We start from the raw sequence: 16912 nt of genomic DNA on the forward strand, positions 1-16912 counted from the left end.
ATCACAGGCTCTTTGGGCGACCCAGAAACCTTCTTCCCTGCAGGTTCCTGCGAGGGAGTAACTGCAACAGGCTTACCCGCCTGTTCAGACACTGCATTTTTCCCAATGTCATACATTTCCGAGATGGTTTCTCACCTCTGTGATTTTTCAGTTACTGACCCAGCCGGTTTCCACTGCGGCCGGCTCCCCGTCACTGGGACTGACACAAAACTATTAACAGGAACAGTCTTACCGCCTGACGTCGTGGATTCGGGAGACAACGATATTCCCAGGACATCTCTACCAAGATCACCAGCCTTCTCTTGGTTCCTGGTATCCTGATCACCGGCAGACTCCTTACTGAACCGTTGCCACTGGAAACAGCATCGCTTGGAGTCTCGACCTTTCCTGGATGGTCACTCCAGCCGCCCCCTTTTGGACTCTGTGCACAGTTGCAGGTAATATAGGAACTCCGGAAAACCGCACTGTTCTCAATCTTGTCTTCCTGACGGTTGCCCTTGGCAACGGCACACACCTTTTGTCTCCGGAACTCCAACTGCAGAACCGACACCTTGTACTTTTGCAAAGGGTTTACTCATCGTTGGAGAATTTGTCTCGCGGGCCCACTCTAATTGCGCCCTCGAAGCCTCCCGCTCTACATCAAAGCACGCTATTTCACTTGGGCCATAACCCAGCTCCTTGGCCAGGTTTTCTCGCCGTTTTATATGCTGCCACTGTCTGGCATATTCCGTCATGAAAGTCACGGTAACAGACATTTCGGCAACCAAGTCCACTTAGCCAGAGACAAAAAAAAGGGTTTTTTTTGTTTTATTTTTTTCTACAAGTCAGTCTCTCTCACCAGGCTTCTGGCCCTTTAAACTCCACATAGCAACTCCTTCAGCAACTCCTTCGCAACCCAGCAAAAAGTGTCCAGAAAAACATGAGCAGCACCTGTTCCTTTCAGTGATGTCGTTGCCCTTAAAAACCACATTGCTTTTTACGTTTCAGCACTGATGCGTGCCTGCATCCTCCACCAATTGTGGGGGATTAGCTCTCTTTCGGGGGTCATTCTCACAGATAACTTCACCAGACACCAAGTTTAAGGTCCAAACACTGTGCTTTATTGCGGCACATCCGTGTAAACATAAACAATTATACAGAATACACTGCCTGTCCAAAAAAAAGTCTCCACCTAGATTTAACTAAGCAAATAGGTATGAGCCTCCTATTGGATAATTACTGCATGGGCGATTATCTTTCAGCTGGAAAAGATCTGTTTAAGAAGGGTCAAATCATTGGCATGCATCAAGCAGAGAAAACATCTAAGGAGACTGCATAAACTACTAAAATTGGGTTAAGAACTGTCCAACGCATTATTAAAAACTGGAAGGATAGTGGGGACCCATCGTATTCGAGGAAGAAATGTGGCCGGAAAAAAATCCTGAATGATCGTGATCGGCGATTGGTGAAATCAAATTAAAGAAAAAAAAACAGTAGAACTCAGGGCTATGTTTAATAGTGAAAGTAAAAGCATTTCCACACGCATAATGCAAAGGGAACTCGAGGGATTGGGACTGAACAGCTGTGTAGCCGTAAGAAAACCATTGAACTCTGGAGCAATGGAAGTCTGATGAGTCCAGATTTACCCTGTTCCAGAGTGATGGGCGCATCAGAGTAAGAAGAGAGGCAGATGAAGTTATGCACCCATCATGCCTAGTACCTACTGTACAAGCCTGTGGGGGCAGTGCTATGATTTGGGGTTGCTGCAGTTGGTCAGATCTAGGTTCAGAAACAGTATGTGCTACAAGAATGAGGTCAGCTGACTACCTGAACATACTGAATGACCAAGTTATCCCATCAATGGATTTGTTCTTCCCTGATGGCACAGGCATATTCCAAGATGACAATGCCAGGATTCATCAGGCTCAAATTGTGAAAGAGTGGTTCAGGGAGCATGAGACATCATTTTCACACATGGAATGGCCACCACAGAGTCCAGACCTTAACTCCATTGAGAATCATTATTTTATTTTTGGTGCCGACTTTCTTTTGGGGACAGGCAGTGTAATGAACACTCGCCCGGCTGGGCTCTAACTAAACATAACATAACCTAGTCCCTGACTTAACTACAGGTTACAGTTCATACCTTGCATCAGATCCGGCTTTCCCAGCCTAACAGTTCCCCAACCTCCAGGCTGTACTTTGGGGGAATTAGGATCCAGTAGTCCTCCCGACTCTTACCTAGTGACCCTAGTACCACAGGAGTCACTGCGTCCCCCAAAGTCCAGGCTATCACCTAGCCTTGTGGCCCCTTCAGCCAAGCCCGGCTGAGACCACTTACAGAGCCTCCAGCAGGACTCTGTTGCACAAAGAATCTCCCTCTCTCTCTCTTTGACTGACAGTCTGGGCTGGGCCTCACAGTACTCAAAATGCCCTTCGGGTGTATTAATCACCTGACTTGATACGGACGCGGTTTTTACTCCTCCTTAAGATCTAATTTAGTAAAGATCTTGGTCCCAATAAGCTGGTTGTACAAGTCAAGAATGAGAGAAAGAGGATACTGATTCCTAATATTGATCTTATTTACTTCACGATAGTAAATACATGGCCTAAATCCTCCATCATTTTTTGACACAAAAAAGAAACTGGCTCCTTCAGCAGACTTTGAGGGGCGAATAAAACCTTTGGAAACATTCTCCCGGACATAATCCCCCATGGCCACCCTCTCGGGTCCCGAGAGATTGAAAATCCTTTGCTTAGGCAGAGGGGTCCCAGGAATCAATTGAATATCACAATCATAGGGTCGATGAGGTGGTAAAATCAAACTTCCCCCCTCTGAAAACACCTCAGGAAACTCCTTTATGTACCTGTGTAGAGGAGCATCCAATTTGACTGATCTTTTGAATACATTTACCTTGACACTCCTTACTCCAACTAGTAACATCCCTACTCACCCACTCAATACAGGAATTATGTCTGAGCCAGAGCAGGCCCAAAACTACAGAGGCAGGGAGGGAATGAATAACCCAGAAGGTCATCTCTTCATTGTGAATACACCCCACCTGAAGGGATACTGGTCTGTCAGTAACCGCCTCTACACTTTGGGCAAGAAACAAACCGTCAAATGAGGTGAGTCTAATACCTGACTCGAAGGCTCTAAGAGGCACCCTCAGATCCTTGGCTATGGCAAAAAATTTACCTCAGCCCCGCAGTCAACAAAGGCACGCCCCTTCACCTCCCGCCCCTGGAAAGCAATCATAATGGGAAAAAACTTTTTTTTAAATAGGGGTACCTGGGAGCCTAGATGGGGAGCCCCTGCTCCAACTAGCCTCAGTCGTTTCCCGACTAGGGAAATACCGCACCTGATGTTTAGGTGACCCACAGAGCAGACACTGTCTCCGTTCCCAGCGACGTCGCCTTACATAAAGCGAAAGGGCAGTCTTTCCTAGCTGCATAGGTTCTTCACCCGGAGGAGTTGTTGGCCCTGCCACAGACGAGACTCCCTTGTAGGCGGACTTATCTTGTAAACATTCACGTTGCATTCTATCTCGATGAACAGCCAGGGTCATGGCAGTTTCCAGACTTTGCGGCGGCGAGTGGTGCACCAACATATCCTTGAGGGAATCCGCTAACCCACTCAGAAAAGGACTCCGCAAGGCCGCATCATTCCACCCTGTTTCAATGGCCCAACGCCTGAACAGGGAACAATACTCCTCTGCCAAAAGATTGCCCTGATGGAGTGATCTAAGGTTATACTCTGCAATGGTGTTCTATCTGGTTTATCATAAATGAGGCCCAGTGCCCTAAAAAATTCCTCAATAGAATTAAGAGCCGGAGAATCCTCATCTAAGGTGAAGGCCCAGGTCTGGGAGTCCCCCTTAAGCAGGGAAATGACTAAGTTGGAAGTATAGCTTGCAGTTCTCATGAATATTAAAAAACTGCCTGAGATCCCCAGAGAAAAACTCAGGTAGGGGAACCTTAGGCTCAGACGATGCCCCTTCCCCTAACCCAGGACTTAACAAGGGCTGAGTTGAGGCTGCTGGAGTTAACTGGGCTAAAGCCTGAATATGGTGCCCCACAGGCATAGCTAGATCCTGAAACATATTTAACAGACTATGCATCTGATCACCCAGCTGCTTAGCAGGATCCATAGATTAGGCTGATTATTCTGTAATGCTAATGAAATGATAAAGCCAAACTTACGGCTAGCAAACGTGGCGTACCAGACACACTTAGCGCAAGCCGTCGCACTCTGAACACCCTTGAGGACGAGGTACTCTTCACCCACCTCCAGCAGGAAGGGGGACTTTGGCAGAGCCCTTCCCAGGTGTCAAATAGCAGGGCGGCTGATTGCTGGGCACACCGGCCACAGTTAGCCAAAAAAAAAAAAAAGTAAATACCATGACACTATGCAATGGTGAATAGGGAAACACAGGAATGGTCAGTAAACGTAAGCCAGGGCACAAGAACCAGAAGACAACCAAAACCAAAGCCAGAGTCCATAGCCAGAGAAACCACTCACTAGATAGATCCAGAGCCAGGGAACCAACTGAATAATCAGCAGTGAGTGGGGGAAAAGACCAGGTCTAAATTTCCCTCCACAGATCACCTGACACTGCTGAGGTCACACCCAATCTCCACCCTCAGACCAGGGAATCACAGGTAAGGAATGAGAGTGTACAAAGGAAGGAACCTCCCACCACATGTCTAGGTCAGGAGACATGACAATAGAGGTTTCCTGGCAACAGCTGATGCTAGGGGTTCCGGCGTCCCAGGACTCCTGACCAGCGTCAGCACTGGGAATGACTGCGTCCCGTCTCCCAGCAGCACCAAGATCCAGAATTGATCCCACAGAGTGACGCGCACACATAAAGCGCAAAGGTTTATTAGCTCCGCCCTCCAGAGGCGACACCCGTGGCCAGCGAGGGGTGAGGGATGTCCCGCCCCTGGGACACGTCTTCACGTGGTGACATGCTTCCATCGAGACTGTGTCTGTCTCCCTGCCTGACAAAAACCATGTAAAATAAATAATAATTCTTAATGTTATTACTCTCCTATATTATTTATAATAAACCGTTCTTAAGTTCATAAAGTCTCTTTTTAAGGAGTTTTTATCAAAATCATATCCTCATCCACTTTTAAATCCTCTCCTATATCTGCAGTTGAACTTGACCCATCTCCCCATGTTCTCATTAGGAAGTTCCAATAATTATCTGAAAATTTATAAAATAAAACATCAGTAAATAAAATGCTTAAACAATACAGCATCATAGAAATCATTATAACCCAGACTAACAGACCATGGCCTGTTACTGACTCTGAGCTTTCTGTGTCCCTTATTTTGCTATGCATTAGTGTCTCTTGACCCCTGTGGGACAGTAGCCAAATATATGGAGACTACTTCAGGAGGTAGAGCCCTGGTACACTCCCAGCAGCAAAGTTCATATCCCTGTATAGGGGTTAAAGGGTGAAAACTAGGGAATCAACACACAAGTCAAATCCATTGGTTGGCATGGTGGATCCAATTTCACTGCGTAACAAAAGGTAAAATAGCTTAAAGAGGACCTTTCATGGGTACAGACTTTATGAACTAGGTATCAGGGTCTGTAGTACCATTTTCAAGAAAAGCCTGATAACCACTCAAGTGGTAATAAATTTGTCATTAAAGAGAATAACTAGGTATGCATTTACACATGCGGCTTCTGTGTAGGTTTTTTTGCCATGATCTGAGCAAAATTGCAACAAAAGCTGTAACATTAACATCAAACCTGTGCAGAAATGTTGTGATTTCAGTTTAAAAAAATATTTTTGTATACCTGCTGTGCTCCTTTGTTGAGAATTAATGCAAACACCCAACAAAACTGTGACATGCCAAATACACCCTAATATTTTATTAGTAAAAAGTTTTTAATTAAAATTTTATTGTCTATATTCATTTTAAGTCAATGGTAAGGGTGAGTTATTTTTTCTCCCTGGCTGTGACGCTCTCCGCTGTTATTGGACAGCGCTACAGCCAGGGAGAAGGAGACGCCCATTGAGAAACGGGGCAGTCTCCTCCACCCAATACTGATGCGAAAATTAGCATACAGAGTGGGAGAATTTAACGGGCGGCCACAGTGGGCAAACAGAGCGGCACCCAGAAAAAATTGTAAGCGCTATTAGATCCCCGCTTTAGTGGTTATCAGGTTTTTCTTGAAAATTGTACTTTCCAGTAAAAACTTTTGAGCACTACTGCTGAACTGGCCACATTGTTAAAATATGTGTTAATGCTCACTTTTAGCACTGTAATTGTTTACCTTTTCCACAATTTTGTTTCCCTCAGGTTCACAATAATCAGTGTCAGCCAAAGGGGGAAAGTTCAAAATGGATGAGAACCACTGAAAATAGATGGAGTTTTCACCAGGTAATTAACATTTCCTGTCTTCTTTTTGCATGCATCTCTATTTAAGTTTTTCAATGACTTATTAACACGTTCCTACCTATACTGCATATATTAATTGAATAATGGAATGGTCCTTTGCCTGAAGGCCATTAATTTGAAATAATCAGTTAATTGCAACAAAAATGCCCCTGAACGTATTGCTCATACTAAGCACTGTGTTCCCTAAACCAGAAACATGGTTGGTTACTTGGGAACAGGGGCATTGCCAGGGTCTCACAAGATCCGGGACCCAAGCCCCAATGAATATGGCCCAGTTCTCTAAATCGACCCTCCCCCTGCACACCACATTTTACTGTATTTGCTATGCAGCAGCATATACCTCTCACATCCAGAGCCTCCAGGTGACGTCTCCTCCGATTTAGATCTTCTCTGTCATCATTTTCTCCATTCGGTCTGGACAACTTCTCTCAGCCACGCCTCGTCTCTGCAGTGTGACACACAGACATCTTAGCTTCCTCACTTTTCTATAATCATCCACCAACCTGGAGTCCCCCACAGGTTATCCTGCTGCTCGCTGTGCTCCCCAATACCCCCAAATACTATCCTGAGTAATAGTGCGCCTCATAGTAATAGTGCCCCCCATAGTAATAGTGCTCCTCATAGTCCCACCAATAGTAATAATTCCCTTCTAGAATGCCCCCATTAGTAATACTGCCCCCTAAAGTGCCCCCAACCGTGATAATGCTCCCCAAGAGTGCCTCCATTAGTAATACTGCCCCCTACAGTGCCCCCAACTGTGATAACGCTCCCCAAGAGTGGCCCCATTAGTAGAAGAGCTCTCTAGTATTAATAATAACCTCACAGAGCACCCAGTAGAAATAAGGCCCCCTATTGTTCCTCCAGTGGTAATAAAGCTCTCTGCAGACCCCTCAGTTGTAATAAAGCCCCCCATAGTGCTCTTAGTAGAAATAAGGCAGATCTATAAGTCCCTCCTATATAGCCCCCAGTAGTAATAAGAACGCCTAATGCCCCCTGTATTTCTCCCTCCAGCATATAGTCCCGTGTAAATAACATCACATCATCTCTCCAGCCCCCTCCAATATACAGCCCCATGTAAATAACATCCCTCTCTATCTACAGCCCCCTCCAAAATACAGTCCCATGTAAATATCACCCACTCGCCAGCCGCCTCCAACATGCAATCCAATGTAAACATCACCCCCTCAACATTCAGTCCCATGTAAATAACATCAATCTCTCCCCCAGCTGCCTTCAACATACAGTCCCATGTAAGTAACATCATCCCCTCCCACATCTGCCTCCAACATACAGTCCCATGTAAATAACATCACTCCCTCCCACAGCCGCCATCAACATATAGTCCCATGTAAATAAAATCCCTCCTTTTAGCCCTAACATACACTCCCAGCATCCCTCTGCCTTCACTTACCTCTCATGTAGCAGAGGTTACCACAGCTTCTTCTTCTCTTCAATGCCGTCCTCTCCTGCACTGGTCACATGACTGACATCATCGCAGGTCCTTTTCAACCACTGCATGTTTTACTTGGTCACATGACCTGTGTTGTCATCACAGGTCCTTCAGCTCTTCCAAAGCATTAGATTCAATTGTATTGCCATCCTGAGGACAGCAATGCAATTATATCTAGCTGGTAGGTAGGGCATTCGGGGCCTGGGACAAAACATCAGGGGCCCAGGCCCCAAATATTTTAGCCTAGCAACGCCCCTGCTTGGGAACCTCTTAACAACATTTAACCCCCCCCCCCTCCTTCCCACACACTTCTCCACACCAATCGGTGAGGATATTACCACTATCTCAATATTTTTTTTTTAGAACACAGTTAAACTGTAATGTTACAGGGATTTCCTGTACAGTTGCAGCTTGGAGACATGTAGAGAAAGGATCCTGATTTCTGCTAAGTGTTAAAATCTGCTGTTTTGCCAATGATGGCAAACCTGAGATAGAGTTCCACCCTCCAGCTGACAAGGAAACCTACAGCAAATAAAAAGGAACACCTGCTTTATACCTCGGTGGTTTCCTGTCCTACAGAGCAGACTGAAGCATGCATCTTGTAGAGTTTACCTTGAATCTTCTCCCTTCAGTCACGGGTGTAAAGACCACATGTCTAATAATACCCATAACAGAAGTGGGAGCATGGGCTCCTGATAGGAGATGTGGGATGTTGTAGGACAGTGTAGTCATAATCAGTGCATTGGTAGTGATTTCGCGAACATAAAATTTTCCGTTCCGAACGCGAATTTCTGCAAATGTTCGCGAACGGGCGAACCGCCATAGACTTCAATAGGCAGGCGAATTTTAAAACCCACAGGGACTCTTTCTAGCCACAGTAGTGATGGAAAAGTTGTTTCAAGGGGACTAATACCTGGACTGTGGCATGCCGGAGGGGGATCCATGGCAAAACTCCCATGGAAAATTATGTAGTTGACGCAGAGTTGGATTTTAATCCATAAAGGGCATAAATCACCTAACAATCTAATTTTTTTTTGAACAACGTGGTTTAAAACATCCAGTGTGTGTATACGATCAAGTATGATGTTGTATCGATCAGGTAGTGTAAGGGTTACGCCCGCTTCACAGACATTGACAGACCAAACTCCCCTTTTAATGCACCGCAAACAGTCCATTTGCCCAACCGCAAACTCCCCATTTGTTCAAGGTTGGATACCAAGCTAGCCATGTCCCATTGATGTCATTGAAGGTTTCTTCCTCCACCCAGCCACGTACAACACCAAGGGTCCCCGAAAGGTGAATTGAAATGATTTTTTGAACGGGGAGATGGTTAAAAAAATGCTGGCTCCCTCCCCTTTGTTTGAATCCACGGTCACTGCGTCTGTGCCGTGCAATTTACTGCCCCACCCGATATGAGTGGTATTTTCTGTAGTTCTCTCTTCTCATCAGTTTAATTCTTGTTACGTCCCCAATCTGGGGTCAATTTATTAAATAGATTTTTCGAACGGGGAGATGGTTAAAAAAATGCTGGCTCCCTCCCCTTTGTTTGAATCCACGCCACGGTCACTGCGTCTGCGCTGTGCAATTTACTGTCACACCCGATATGAGTGCTATTTTCTGTAGTACTATTCTCATCAGTTTAATCCCTGTTACGTTCTTCCTATATCAGGGTGGGATTGCCTTTTGTGAAAAAAATTTTAGGCCGGGTACCTTCGACTGCCTTCACAGTGACAGACCAAACTCTGATACACCAAAATGAATTGATTTTAGGAAACGGGAGATGGAAAAAGCAGCTTAGTCGGTCCTCTTACTCCCAAGTTGGGGCACTGCGCATGCACGGAGCAATGTGCTGTGACACCCTATATGAGTGGTGTCTTAACTAGTACTATTCCTATCAGTTTAATCCCTGTTACGTCCCCTATCCGGGGACGTGTGTCGAATTGATTAATCATTGTCGAATTAAAGAACCATTACGACATCCTGGAATAATTTAGTTCTGAGCTTTGTACTTGCTTTGTATTGGAATTGATGGGGATTTTTTAAATTGTCTGCATTATTTCTAATAAACTATTAAGATACTTTATTATGATTTTTTTATTTTATGTATTAAAAATCTACCCCTACGACATAAAAAAAAATATAAAAAAAATGTATCTTTTTTTCTATGAAAAATTATCCAGCCGATCGCTTTTGGTCTGATCATAATGAAGCAATGGCCTTATCATCTGGGTGTGGCAACATTGCCAACACACTCATAGAGGTGATGATCGCTTCATTGTGATACGCAAGCCCCTTGACCACAACAAGGTAACGATCACGAAGGGGAATTGACACTTGTATGTGCCTTTTTTTTTTTGTTTTGTTTTTGCAGCGACAGTGCAGCACCAGAGGCCCGAAAAATTAGGCATGTACACATGCCTGAAAAATAATGTTATTGTTGCAGCCGCTGTTGTAGCAGCTGTTGTTTTCAAAGCAGAAAGGTGACTAAAACATTGTGGCTTGAACCCTAGTTGGTGGCGGAGAATTCACGAAAGTCATCCAGTATGCAGACATTAAATACAGCAGCGTGGGGACCATTTTGAGGCCAAGGCATGTCATCAGGCCCTTTGTTAGTCAAACGTATCCCCCACTGTTAGTCCCTTCGGGATCCATGCCTCATTCATCTTAATGAAGGTGAGGTAATCAACACTTTTTTGACCGAGACGACTTCTCTCGTCAGTGACAATGCCTCCTGCTGCACTGAAGGTCCTTTCTGACAGGACACTTGAAGCGGGGCAGGCCAGAAGTTCTATCCCAAACTGGGATAGCTCAGGCCACAGGTCAAGCCTGCACACCCAGTAGTCAAGGGGTTCATCGCTCCTCAGAGTGTCGATATCTGCAGTTAAGGCGAGGTAGTCTGCTACCTGTCGGTCGAGTCGTTCTCTAAGGCTGGATCCCGAAGGGCTGTGGCGATGTGTAGGACTGAAAAAGCTCTGCATGTCCTCCATCAACAACACATCTGTAAAGCGTCCTGTCCTTGCCGGCGTGGTCGTGGTAGGAGGAGGATTACTTTCACCTCTTCCCCTGTTAGATTCCCGTTGTGCTGTGACATCCCCCTTATACGCTGTGTAAAGCATATTTTTTAGTTTTGTTTTGAACTGCTGCATCCTTTCTGACTTTCGGTAAGTTGGTAACATTTCTGCCACTTTCTGCTTATACCGGGGGTCTAGTAGCGTGGCCACCCAGTACCGGTCGTTCTCCTTCATCCTTTTTATACGAGGGTCCCTCAACAGACATGACAGCATGAAAGACCCCATTTGCACAAGGTTGGATGCCGAGCTACTCATTTCCCGTTCCTCGTCCTCACTGATGTCATTGACGGTCTGTTCTTCACCCCAGCCACGTACAACACCACGGGTCCCAGATAGGTGACAACAACGAGCACCCTGGGATGCCTGCTGTGGTTGGTCTTCCTCCTCCTCAAAGCCACATTCCTCCTCTTCCTCACACTCCTCTTCCAGCGTTGCCGCAGGTCCAGCAAGCGATGATGACAAGGCTGTTTCTGGTGGTGATGGTGACCACAACTCTTTCTCTTCACGCTCATCTACAACGTGATCCAGCACTCTTCGCAGGGCACGCTCCAGTAAGAAAACAAATGGGATGAGGTCGCTGATGGTGCCTTCGGTGCAACTGACTAGGTTTGTCACCTCCTCAAAAGGACGCATGAGCCTACAGGCATTGCGCATGAACGTCCAGTAACGTGGCAAAAAAATTCCCAGCTCTACAGAGGCTGTCCTAGCACCCCGGTCATACAAATACTCGTTGACGGCTTTTTCTTGTTGGAGCAGGCGGTCGAACATTAGGAGTGTTGAATTCCAACGTGTCGGGCTGTCGCAAATCAAGCGCCTCACTGGCATGTTGTTTCGGCGCTGAATGTCTGAAAAGTGCGCCATGGCCGTGTAGGAACGCCTGAAATGGCCACACACCTTCCTGGCCTGCTTGAGGACGTCCTGTAAGCCTGGGTACTTAGACACAAAGCGTTGTACGATGAGATTCAACACATGTGCCATGCACGGCACATGTGACAACTTGCCCAAATTCAATGCCGCCAACAAATTGTCACACACCATTGTCACACACCACTTTGCCGATCTCCAGTTGGTGCGGGGTCAGCCACTGATCCACCTGTACGTTCAGGGCAGACAGGAGTGCTGGTCCGATGTGGCTCTCTGCTTTCAGGCAAGTCAACCCCAAGACAGCGTGACACTGTCGTATCCGGGATGTGGAATAGCCCCTGGGGAGCTGGGGGGATTCAGTTGATGTGCAGCCAGACGCCGCAGCAGAAGAGGACTCAGCCGAGGAGGTTATGAAAGAGGATGGAGTAGGAGGAGTAGAGGAGGTGGCAGTAGGCCTGCCTGCAAGTCGTGGCGGTGTCACCAACTCCGCTGCAGAGCCACGCATTCCATGCTTGTCAGCCATCAGCAGGTTGACCCAATGCGCAGTGTAGGTGATATACCTGCCCTGACCGTGCTTTGAAGACCAGGTATCAGTGGTCAGTTGGACCCTTGCCCCAACACTGTATGCCAGAGATGCCATGACTTCCTTTTCAATCACTGAGTAGAGGTTTGGGATTGCCTTTTTTGAAAAAAAAATTTGTCCGGGTACCTTCCACTGTGTTGTCCCAATAGCGACAAATTTTTTGAAGGCCTCAGACTCCACCAGCTGGTATGGTAAAAGCTGGCGGACTAAGAGTTCCGTCAAGCCAGCTGTCAGACGCCGGGCAAGGGAGTGACTCTGGGACATTGGCTTCCTACGCTCAAACATTTCCTTTACAGACACCTGACTGTGGGCAGATAAGATGGAACTGCTGAAGGTGAGAGACGGAGTGGCGGGTGGTTGAGAGGGGGCAAGGAGGACAGCAGTGGTTGACGTGGCTGAAGATGCTGGACCAGGAGGATGATGCTGGCTTTGAGGTTGTGTGCTGCTTCTACTCGTCATCATGTGTTGATCCCATAGGTGTTTGTGATGTGCGATCATGTGCCTTCGCAAAGCAGTTGTACCTAGGTGGGTGTTGGATTTCCCACGACTCAGTTTCTTTTGGCACAGGTTGCAAATGGCATCGCTGTTGTCAGAGGCAGACACACAAAAAAAATGCCACACTGCTGAGCTTTGCAATGACTGCATTCTGGTGGTGGCAGCAGCATGTGTTGATTGGCGTGCTGTCTGGCTGACCCCGGGTGCCGATACATGCTGTCTGACTGTGCCACTAGCTCCTTGCGACGACCTCCCCCTGCTTCCAACTCGTCTCCTCCTTCTCTCTGTCTCCCCTTCTGAACTTTCCCCCTCTTCTTCTCTTCGAGCAGGCACCCACGTGGCATCCACGGACACATCGTCATCATCAACCACTTCACTTGTATCTGACACCTCAGCAAAGGAAGCAGCAGCGGGTACAACATCATCATCATCATCACACTGTACGTCCATGTGTGTAATGTTGCCTGACTGAGACATATACCTGTTATCTCCATCCTCTGGCAATAATGGTTGCGCATCACTAATTTCATCCAAATGATGTGTAAATAACTCCTCTGAGGGATCAAGTGAAGAGGCTGTGCTGGCTGTGGTGGTAGTGGTGGTGGTGGCGGCGGGCGGGAGAGTGGTAACTTGAGAGCAGGTGACCAAAGCTGAGCTGGAGGAGAATGGTGCGTCAAGGTTCTTAGCGGAAGCTGTTGAAGATTGGGTGTCCTGTGTAAGCCAGTCAACTATTTTCTCTTTATTTTTTGGGTTCAGGGTACATGGCCTCTGAACACTGGGCAATATTCCAGGGCCAGTGGAAATCACAGCACCATGAACACGACGGCCCCTGCGGCGTGGCCTGCCTCTGCCTGTCATTTTTTATTAGATAAGTGTTACTATGCGTGCAAGGTACTGTGCCACCCTATATAAGTGGTGGGCAGTGGGCACAGTACAGTCTGTGTGGGCCTGACACACACTGGCTTGCAACTGTGATTATATCACAGAAAAATATTAAATATAATTTTTTTTTATCTGCAAGGTATTTGTGAGTGAGTGACACCCTGTAACGGTATAAGTGGAGGTCTAGCTACTAGCCAGTGGCCACAATACAGTCTGTGTGGGCCTGACACACACGGGCTTGCAAATGGGATTAGATCACAGAAAAATATTAAATCGAATTTTTATTTATCTGCAAGGTATTTGTGAGTGAGTGACACCCTGTAACGGTATAAGTGGAGGTCTAGCCACTAGCCAGTGGCCACAATACAGTCTGTGTGGGCCTGACACACACGGGCTTGCAAATGGGATTAGATCACAGAAAAATATTAAATAGAATTTTTTTTATCTGCGAGGTATTTTCTGTCACACCCTGTAGGAATGGTGTGCACACAGTACTGTCTGTGACTGAGCCTGCAGCCTCTCACACACGGGCAGGCAACTGCAATATATGTATATATAAAATAAAAAAAGCAGACTGATGTACCAGCCCTGAAAAGGGCTTTTTGGGGTGCTGTCAGGACGCTGTCCCTACAGCAGATGAGTCTGTGGACACAGAACAATGCACTAGCTAACGCTTTCCCTATTGAATCATCAGCAGCAGCACTGTCCCTCCTCTCACTGAGAATGCAGATTCCGAATGAATCTAAAATGGATGCTGTCCAGGAGGTGGGAGGGTCTGGGAGGGAGGGTCTGCTGCTGATTGGCTGGAATGTGTCTGCTGACTGTGAGGTACAGGGTCAAAGTTTACTCAATGATGATGTATAGGGGGCGGACCGAACATCGCATATGTTCGCCCGCCGCAGCGAACGCGAACAAGCTATGTTCGCCGGGAACTATTCGCCCGCGAACTATTCGGGCCATCTCTATGCACTGGTTACTTACTCCCAGTCAATGAATGTTCAACAGGATTTTATGCTTTGTCTGGTGCTCTTTCTTACAACGAAATGAGCTGACAATTAGAGTTGAGCGGACACCTGGATGTTCGGGTTCGACGGGTTCAGCCGAACTTCACAAAAAAGTTAGAGTTCGGGACCCGAACTTGACCCCGAACCTCAATGGGGACCCGAACTTTGGAGCACTAAAATGGCTCTAAAAAAGTAATGGAAAGGGCTAGAGGGCTGCAAATGGCATTAAAATGTGGTTAAGAGCATGGCAAGTGCGGATAGGGATATGACTTAAAATAACATAAAATACGTAAAAATAAAAAATAATAATCTTGATCTAGGAGGACGAGGTCCATATGGAGTAGAAGGTTGAGGAGGCGGTGTACGTGGAAGTGGCGGAGGAGGAGGTAGCCTACACTGATTTTTGATTTTAATTAATTATTATTATTTTTTGTTTAAATTAGGGTACACCCCAAAACATTGGGAAATATAACCTGTGATAACCCCCTCCAGCCGTGCTAAACAGCGTTCAGATAATACACTGGCTGCAGAGCAGGCCAGCACCTCCAAGGCTTAAAGGGCAAGCTCAGACCATATGCCCAATTTGGAGACCCAGAAGTTGAAGGGGGCAGACCCATAAGTCTGTATGTGTAGGCGTGTGTACACATACTGTTCCACCATGTCGCACGTCCCCGTGATGTCCACGATCCAATTGGATATCTGCTCTATCAACTTTAGATGTTCTTTTCTGCGCCAACCATGTTGATCACGGGTAGCGGCGAATCAGGGTTCCACGCCGGAGAGGGAGCGTGAGAAAGGGATACCACATCCAAGGGAGGTCAATGGATGAAATTAAATGTGATTGAGCGGAAATGTGGGACTAATTATTGAAGCTGAAGCTTTCAAGTAAAGGAGGGGGCATGCGCAATTACCACTCCCGAATCGGGGAGGTAGTGACGATAAATAACAATACAGGACTCTTAAGATGCCCTGTTATTGTAATGATTAATAAAAAATTATAGGGAATGTCACTGGGGTATTTTGGATTTGGAAACGTTAGACAGGAGAGGCCCTGCTGCCGCTTTGTTGACTCTAGATAACTTCTGCCTCATCGCACGTCCCTGTGACGTCCACGATCCAATTGGATATCTTCTCTAACAAATTTCGATGATCTTTTCTGCGTCTACTATGTTGATCACGGTTATCGGCGAATCAGGGTTCCACGTTGCAGAGGGAGCGTGTGAAAAGGATATTGCATCCAAGGGAGGTCAATGGCTGCAATGTGATCGAGCTGAAATGTGGGACAAGTTATTAAAGCGGAAGGATCGAATGAAAGGGAAAATTAAAGATGAATTTTACAAATTTAAGTCCCTGTCAACTATGTAGAGCAGGGGTTTATTCACGGCAAAACTGTGTTCATGTCACCCACCAATTCAACAGACGATTTTACAAAAAATAAGGTCCTAGTCACCTATGCAGAGCAGGAGTTTATTCACGGCAAAAATGGTAAAATGTCACCCAAGAATGTAACAGACGAATTAGTGAAATGTATTTCCTTGTCCACTAGGTAGAGCAGGGCTATATCACAGGCAAAAATTGGTGAACGTCACCCAACTATTTAACAGAGAAATTAGTGAAATTTATTAACCTGTCCACTAGGTAGAGCTGGGGTATATCACAGCCAACAATTTGGGATATGTAACCCAACAATGTATCAGACAAATGAGTGAAATGACTTAAAATAAAATACGTAAAATTTGCATAAAATAATCTTGATGTATCAGTTGGAGGTCCATATGGAATAGGAGGTTGAGGAGGCGGTGGATGTAGCAGTGTAGGGGGAAGCGGCGATGGAGGAGGACGAGGTAGCCAACACTGGTTTTTGGTTTACATTTTTTATTGTATTTTTTTAAATTAGGGTACACCTCAAAAGAGTGGGAAACATCAAAAATACAACAATGAGCAATTGCGCTGTAGTGTAACAATGGCTGGGTAAGGCCGGTATACATGTTTATTCTGCACAAGGTATGGACAAGTCCTGTGGGATCCATGCCTGGTTCATTTTAATGAAAGTGAGCTTTTCCTTATTGGATGTGGACAGGCGGCCATGCTAAACACACGTTAAGACAATACACTGGCTGCAAGGCAGGCCAGCACCTCCAAGGCATAAAGGGCAAGCTCAGG

The 16912-nt window shown here is 46.3% G+C and overlaps 1 protein-coding gene across 1 annotated transcript in view; it reads left to right on the forward strand.

The window, feature by feature from the left end:
- Positions 1–16912, forward strand: part of ELAPOR1 (endosome-lysosome associated apoptosis and autophagy regulator 1) — an 810939-nt gene that overhangs the window by 178663 nt on the left and 615364 nt on the right. The window contains exon 5 of the mRNA XM_040422210.1: positions 6302–6382. Coding sequence (XP_040278144.1) covers positions 6302–6382 — 81 coding nt within the window. The remainder of the gene's footprint in view (positions 1–6301; positions 6383–16912) is intronic.

This window comes from Bufo bufo, chromosome 3 (assembly GCF_905171765.1).
Source record: "Bufo bufo chromosome 3, aBufBuf1.1, whole genome shotgun sequence".
Classification (NCBI taxonomy): domain Eukaryota; kingdom Metazoa; phylum Chordata; class Amphibia; order Anura; family Bufonidae; genus Bufo; species Bufo bufo.